We start from the raw sequence: 7,673 nt of genomic DNA on the forward strand, positions 1-7,673 counted from the left end.
ATTAGGATATCGCAATGGGCGTGCAAACTAACGAAGAGAGGCTAAATGAGTATCATCTTTGGCGCAAACACAGGCTTAGGCCTCATGCACGCCTTCATCATTCCCAAACTGGGATAATGGAGGAAGCCTGTAGACTATTTGTGATCTCAGGAATAAAGGGTTTGTGTGTTCCAAATAAATGGGAGTATAGATTATCATCACTGCACTTTTTTGTAGTAAAGTTGGTGAATAAAGTGCGCTTTTGTAATTATTTCAAAATATCGCCACAGAATAGTTTCACAATGTTTTAAAGACACAGAGAGAAGAGCTGCAGCTTTGTACTCCTTATTCATTAGATGATACACCCAGAGAAGATGGCTTTTAAACTGTTTTTTTACACCCAAAGACAAACCTTGTCACTGTGCATCTGTTAAATATTGTGATAAATCAATTACCACTCTTTGTATTTATAGTTTATAACCATTTATTGTCATTAACTTGTTTTAAATAGTTCAAACCTGCACAACAAACATGTATGATTTGACCTTTTTGTGCCTCTTTCTAATTGTGCAATAGATAATGAAGCACGTTTTAATATGCATATTTAATAGATGACCACAATAATCATGGTTAATCTATTATCTTATGTTTTGCATGAGGAGACAGCAAAATAAATCCTGTCTTGGTTTTTTCATCAGTTTTTTTTTTTTTTTACATTTTATTTTAAAAAGAAATTTTAATTTTAAAAGTTTTGGAATTTTTTTTAAAGAATAAAGACAGAATAATAAACAAACATAATTTTAGTAAAAAAACATTTGCAATTTTACAGGATTCAAGTCTCAACTTTACAAGAAATATACAAGTATATACATAAAGAAGAAAATAAAATGAATAAAAGTACAATAAAAAAAACATACTGGAAGAAGAAAACAAACAATATTGACTGTACAGCATATATATATATATATATATACACATACATATACATATGTACATATATATCTTTTATTTGTTGCAGTATTTTTCATCAGTTTTTTTTTTTTCATCAGTTTGTGATTTGCTCGTGATTTGACTGACTGACGTCACCACACGTCACAGGCCAGGGCGCGGTCAAGAACCAGGAAGCAGACGCTCGGCCAGTCATCACAAGCGAAGGTAAAAGTCAAAACTTTTAACACTTTTTGCTCCCTTTTCGACATTGTTGTAGTTTGCCGATGCAAATCGGATTTACGTTTATAAGTTATAATAAGTTTTAGTGTTGGTGAACTGGTGTTTGTGAATAAAAAGATTTGAACGAGTCGACGTGATTGCGCATCAAGCTTCGTGTTTAGAATAAAAGGGCGGCATAAACCTTGACGATGTACACACGTCAGCACACAAATAAGTCATTTTCGGAACGTCCACCCTCTGGTTAGAAACAATAGCTGGTCATTTACGCATCTATTTTGTTTGGGAATACTTTGTGGAGGAGTGAAAGCACCAAGCCAAATCCCCCTGGTTAGTAAGGAAACGTTTTACTCAGGTGTCGTGCGAAAGTAGGTATACTGATAGAAAGTGTATCCACTTCCGCGGGAAGTGGATACACGGCTGCGTAGTGGGCGGAGCTGAGGTTCCTTGCGGAGATATTATTTTAGTTTATTAAAAAAGATAACGTGGATTGCGATCATGCTGTGAATGTTAAAGATTGGTCTTGTAATGTGAGACACGTGGATTGCGATCATACTTTGAATGTTAAAGATTGGTCTTGTAATCTGAGACATTTCTACAGAAATAAATTGTTTTGATTCTGCACATGACGTGTCGCCCAAGTTAATAGCGTACACTGCACCGTTTGACAATGTCTTTCATCATCCTTCTCCTTATAATAGTGTAGATTGGCGATCAGCCTGCTAACTAAACGCAGGCTGAATACCGTGTACTAGATTCAAACACGCTTTAATTCAACATTTTGGATCAATATGTTTCGATCAGTACAGTAGATGAGCATTTAACCTACAGGACATGAGCATTTGAGCACACTGCCAGACCGAATTTCACCTTTTACCACTCCAGTTATAGGCTGATACAATACTGCCAACAAAAGCTGTTTACTGTAGCTCATCCCCTTCACTGGGTTTTTATTTATACAACGGTGTACAGTGTTTATTTTAAAAATCGGCCCTCTGTTGGTCATCTTCAGCAACATCATACTATTTATTCAGAAATTGTCAACACTATCGACTAAAACATGTTATGAGGGGTGTACACACTGCCTGTGTCTGCTGCATAAATATGCTTAACATGCCTGATATGAAAGGCACCCCACTGCCATAATTGTCAGGTCTATCTGTATAATCATGTGGATTATTCTGTAGGTCTTTGCGATCATATATGGCAAAACTTGTGAATTTGGAGTAGTTTCATTAATCCCAGCATGAGTTGGGGGGGGATACAAAATATTTCAGCCTGTTGAGCACAGTGGTTGAATTGAAGCGTGTTTGAATCTAGTACACAGTATTGAGTCTGCTTTTAGTTAGCAGGCTGATCGTCAAACTACACGATTATAAGGAGAAGGATGATGAAAGACATTGTCATACGCTGCAGTGTACGCTATTAACTTGGGCGACACGTCATGTGCAGAATCAAAACAATTTATTTCAGTAGAAATGTTTCACATTACAAGACCAATCTTTAACATTCAAAGCATGATCGCAATCCACATTTTCTTTTTTAATAAGCTAAAATAATACCTCGGCAAGGAACCTCAGCTCCGCCCCCTCGGCAGCCGTGCGCACTCCCCCAGTTTCTATCGGGGATACCTACTTTGGCACAATGACGCCTGTCGTGTTAACGGATCACGTGACTTGTATCACTTTGTGCCCTTTTATTGTGTGTGTTTATGTGTGTGTGTGCACAAAGATCATGTTGTGTATGTGTATTAATCCAAATATTGTAAACAAGTCAAAATTAGTTAAGTCAATCTTGTCTTCTTGCAGGTGTCCACCATGGCCTACCAGGCTGGGTATGCTGAGGAGCCCAATGCTTTGGTCCAAAACATCAGCTCCAACATCCAGAGGCTCACCTTGCTTAGTAATATACACACACGCGCACACACACTCATATACCTGTAAGCAAATACTCTCACTCAACATATTTTTTCTAGTAATAATATAAAGACTAATTTATTGCAATTTTTTTACCTTGTCATATGACCGTTACTAATGAGACCGATCCTCTTTCCCTCCTGTGCAGCCTCCGAGCTGCAGAGGGCGCTGTCGCTGCTGGGAACTGAGCACGATAGCGACCAGCTGCAACAGACGCTGTGAGTTGGGTGTGTTTCCCATCAAGTGTGACGGATGAAATCTTGCATCCCTTCCAGTGGGAGAGTGATCACCCACGGCTGATTGTGTCTTTGGTCGCCAGGCAACAGAACCAGCAGCAAGGTAACCAACTTGCCAAGGAGACCGACCGACTCATCAAGTCCTTCAGCGCGCTTCCTGTGGGCGCCGACCAGGTGCGGAGTGTTGTCTTATGACCTTTATCACTGTGTGCCTTACTCATTTCATGCTTGTCTTTTAGCGGCAGAGAAAGATCCAAAAAGAGCGTCTTTTGAACGACTTCTCTGTGGCGCTGAACAACTTCCAGAGGACTCAACGGGAGGCGGCTGACAAAGAGCGAGAGTTCGTGGCCAGGGTCAGAGCCAGCTCCAGGGTGTCTGTGAGTAGCCTGGGCCACAACTGTTAAATTAGAAGTGAAAACCAAATTCCCTTACAAAAGAATGGAAATAGAAGTGTTCCAGGGTCAAACTGTGGCCATCGTAAACACTTCACTAACTGTGCAGGGAATGTTTTAAGTAACATTTTCATATTCTTAACTGTCATATAAGATACTGTATACAAGATTGTCCAACTTTAGCGGTGCACTTTATATTATTTTCACATTTTCAAGTTGCATCATGAAGCCTGGTATGAAGACTTGCTGGTTTCCATGGTGATGCCTTGAAAGAAGCTCTAGCATGTCTTCAAACTGTTGATATTATACACATTCTCTCCCACAGGGAGGCCAGCCTGAGGCCCATTATGGAAATGTGACCCCTTTCTCAAGGTACAGTAGTACCTCACATAACGTAAACCTCCTTTTACGTAAATTCCACTGAACGTAAAGAATTTATGTAAAGTTTTTGCATCGTATTACGTAAGAAATTCCATATAACATAAAGCGTCAAGTCAGTGCAAGTTCAGAAATTCGATTTGAATAGCTCGCACGACAGAGAGAGGGAAACATTTTCCATGACTAAAAGAGTACACTTGGTGACGCCTTCTGACGCTTCACGCTCTCATTGGCTGATTATCGGGGCACCGCCTACGCTGTCATCTCATTGGCTGATTATCGGGGCACCGCCTACGCTCTCATCTCAATGGCTGACTTATACAGCGCGTTCGTGAGTTTGTGTGAGAGACAGGCTTCTCCCTTCAACCTCCCTTCCTCATCGTAGTCCCCCTTAAACTAGTTCGCATGCATTGAAATCTCTTGAATATTTCGAGGGGCCAAAGGGGTGAGTTTGGGAAGATCTTGGAACGGATTAGGCTATTTACATGTATTTTACGCTTCGTATAACGTAAAAACCCAATAACGTAAACGCTCTCGGAACGGATTATTTACGTTGTAGGGGCGTCTGCTGTAGCTCCTTTTGTTTTGTTATTACCTCCACCAAGGAAGTTTTAAGTTTCCACTTGTTTGGATTGAACACAAACCATTCAAGAACTGAGTTGATATGCTAATTTTCCTTAATTTTTTTGTATGTAGTGCTTGAATCTCAGGCATATGCAGGTGTATTTATGTACGTGGCGAATTGTTGTTGCAGCCATGCCCAGCTGCAGGATCAGGCCGAGGCGGTCACTGAGGATGACCTCAGGCTGATCCAGGAGCGAGAGTCTGCCATCAGGCAGCTGGAGGTATCGAACACTTGACACTGTCTCTTTTATTCATCTTAAAGGAAAAGTGCACTTTAAAAAAAAAAATGTGCCCATCATCCACAATCCTTAGTGAGACATGAACACACACGTCTTTCTCTTTTCTGTGCATTCTAAAGATATAAAAGCACCTACTAAGGGGCAGCTCATTAATGCATAATGGGACACACCTATTCCGCCTACAAAGCCCGCTATTAGAAAAAGCTCCAACAAGGTTTTCTGGTTTTCTATCCATGCTGTGAGCATGTGGTAGCAGACACATTCATGATAACCTGTAATACTTACAGTATTTTGCCCTATTTTGGACATTTTAAGTATTAGCGGAACGTCCTTCCTGGGCACATTGATTTCACATAGCAACATAGAAAAGAACGCTACACCTAGCGTTAACCTTTCCAAACTCCAAAACAAACAGCAGCGGTGGCGGCAGCTCCAATATGCAGCGTTTACCTTTGGCTAGTGGCCTGAGGCATTGTGAGAGTGTGTGGTGAAGCTAGTGGCTAGCCAGCTAGTAGCTAGCTGGTGTGGTGTGGCGAGGTGTCACTACGCCAGTTACGTAGTTCTTGGGACTAACAATGTTAACAACAATAATAATACCAATGTCGATGTAGCTTGGTTAATATGCAGGTGACATTATGGAAATGGAGCATTGTTGCCGCTTTTTGGAGGTTTTTTCAGAAGGCTTTCTAGGCAGAATAGGTGTGTCCCATTACGTGCATGCTTAGCTGCCTCTTTTTAGCTGTTTTTATATCTTTAGAATGCATAGAAAAGAGAGATGTGTGTTTATGTCTCACAAGGTTTGTGGATGATGGTCAAAATTACAAAAACAAGTGCACTTTTCCTTTAAGTGTGGGACATTTGAGCTTGAACTGGGTCTATTTGTGTGTTTCAGTCGGACATCACAGACATCAATGACATCTTCAAGGACCTGGGGATGATGGTCCATGAGCAGGGCGACATGATCGGTAGGCTCCTGAGCATGTGGTGCCTCTAAGGGTTCACCTGTTGGTTTTTTTTTTTATTTTTTCTTTTTACCGTGAATTAGGAAACTGCACACTTTGTTCAAAACTGTAAAAAAAAAAAAAAAAGCTGCACAACTGAAATATCTCTCTTCCTGATCTTGGTCAATCGGGGTTGCACGAGGGGCAGTAGTTTCCCATGTAATCAGTTATGTACAGTAGCTGCTCTGTTGTATTGTGGATCATATGCTTGATGGTTTATTTATTATGTTCTTTAAGGGATATTATTCAACACAACTTTTTGCATTGCCTAACACAGAGGACAGAACAGTGTCATTGCATGTCAATGCATTTATTCATGTTAAATTTTAATATAATAACAATAATAATAATATAAAAGGTAATAATATAAAAAATATACATAACATTATATATATATATATATATATATATATATATATATATTGTCCTAGGGACAATTTAGAGAACATGCAAACTCCACAAATATATATAGGAAGACCTGGGTTTGAATCGCCGTTGGGCATCTTTTTGTGGAGTTTGCATGTTCTCTAAATTGTCCATAGGTATGAATGTGAGTGTGAATGGTTGTTTGTCTATATGTGGCCTGCCATTTGCTGGCGACCAGTCCAGGGTGTACCCCGCCTCTCGCCCAAAGACAGCTGGGATAGGCTCCAGCGACCCTAATGAGGATGAGCGGCATAGAAAATTGATGGATGGACTCTTATATATAATATTTGATATATAATTTCTTTCAACTATAATTTCTCACGTTTTTTTACAATTACAAAGAATTATGCAAAATGGTCTCCCTTCCCTTGCGTAACAAACAGAAAACATAAGCAACAAGTGGTGCAAAAACTCGTTACCAGAAGAAAGTCACTTCCCGGAAAAGGGATGCAGGCGGCCCTTTTTTTTCCTTGTTACAATGTTTTGTGGTTTACAACGCACTACCATAAATTGTTAATACTATTACAAAAGAGAACTAGTTACATTTGGAAGGACATTTTTTCAGAATTGACTTTTGCTCTTTTTCATGAACTTTTATGTCCTTTGTTAAGTGTAAGGTATATTCTTCGGATGGTGGTGCACCAAAGAAAAGGAAAGCCGTTGGAGTGAAATTAGGCAAATTGTTGGCAGCTGTGCACCCAGAGAAGACTTTTTGCCCACCGATATGAGGTTTACTGTATTTTGTCATTCATTTAGGTATAATTTATGTAAAAGTTGTGACTTACACGTAGACTGAGGACCTCCTGTAGAGATAAAAGATGGATCTACTAATACTTTGATTTTTACTCCCCCAGTCTTCCATGCATAAATAAAATATTCTTGCGTAAATAGTAACTGATACAACAAAATGGTGTTACACCTGACACATATAATGGTCCATCAAAGAGAAGTGTAATCCTATGGGTCGTATAACAAAACAATAAGCATGAAAATGAAACCCGAAAAGCCATTCAAATACATTGAAAATAATACAAGTTAAGCAAAGTGTGCGCCTGTCCTCCACAGACAGCATAGAAGCAAACGTGGAGAATGCAGACGTGAACGTCCAGAGAGCCACGCAGCAGCTTGCACATGCTGCGGACTATCAGGTAAAGAAAACAAGAAAAACAAACACATTTGAGATAAGAAGGACAAAGTAACAAGAAGTGTTCCAAGTATAAATCACAAAACCACAGCATACCAAATAAACCCTCTAACCTCTGTCTCTTGGACAAAAGCTTCACTCGCTACATGAATAATCATTCTATTTTTATTT

At 39.6% G+C, this 7,673-nt stretch overlaps 1 protein-coding gene across 1 annotated transcript in view; it reads left to right on the plus strand.

Annotated features, from left to right (window-relative positions):
* Positions 1 to 1,061: 1,061 nt before the first annotated feature.
* The window catches only part of stx7l (syntaxin 7-like), a 28,902-nt gene continuing 22,290 nt past the window's right edge, over positions 1,062 to 7,673 (plus strand). The window contains exons 1-9 of the mRNA XM_054761929.1: positions 1,062 to 1,134; positions 2,955 to 3,048; positions 3,211 to 3,280; positions 3,382 to 3,472; positions 3,538 to 3,675; positions 4,016 to 4,062; positions 4,823 to 4,913; positions 5,824 to 5,896; positions 7,424 to 7,506. Of these exons, the coding sequence (XP_054617904.1) occupies positions 2,964 to 3,048; positions 3,211 to 3,280; positions 3,382 to 3,472; positions 3,538 to 3,675; positions 4,016 to 4,062; positions 4,823 to 4,913; positions 5,824 to 5,896; positions 7,424 to 7,506 (678 nt within the window). The 5' untranslated portion in view covers positions 1,062 to 1,134; positions 2,955 to 2,963. The remainder of the gene's footprint in view (positions 1,135 to 2,954; positions 3,049 to 3,210; positions 3,281 to 3,381; positions 3,473 to 3,537; positions 3,676 to 4,015; positions 4,063 to 4,822; positions 4,914 to 5,823; positions 5,897 to 7,423; positions 7,507 to 7,673) is intronic.

Source organism: Dunckerocampus dactyliophorus, chromosome 19 (genome assembly GCF_027744805.1).
Source record: "Dunckerocampus dactyliophorus isolate RoL2022-P2 chromosome 19, RoL_Ddac_1.1, whole genome shotgun sequence".
In the NCBI taxonomy this organism is placed as follows: domain Eukaryota; kingdom Metazoa; phylum Chordata; class Actinopteri; order Syngnathiformes; family Syngnathidae; genus Dunckerocampus; species Dunckerocampus dactyliophorus.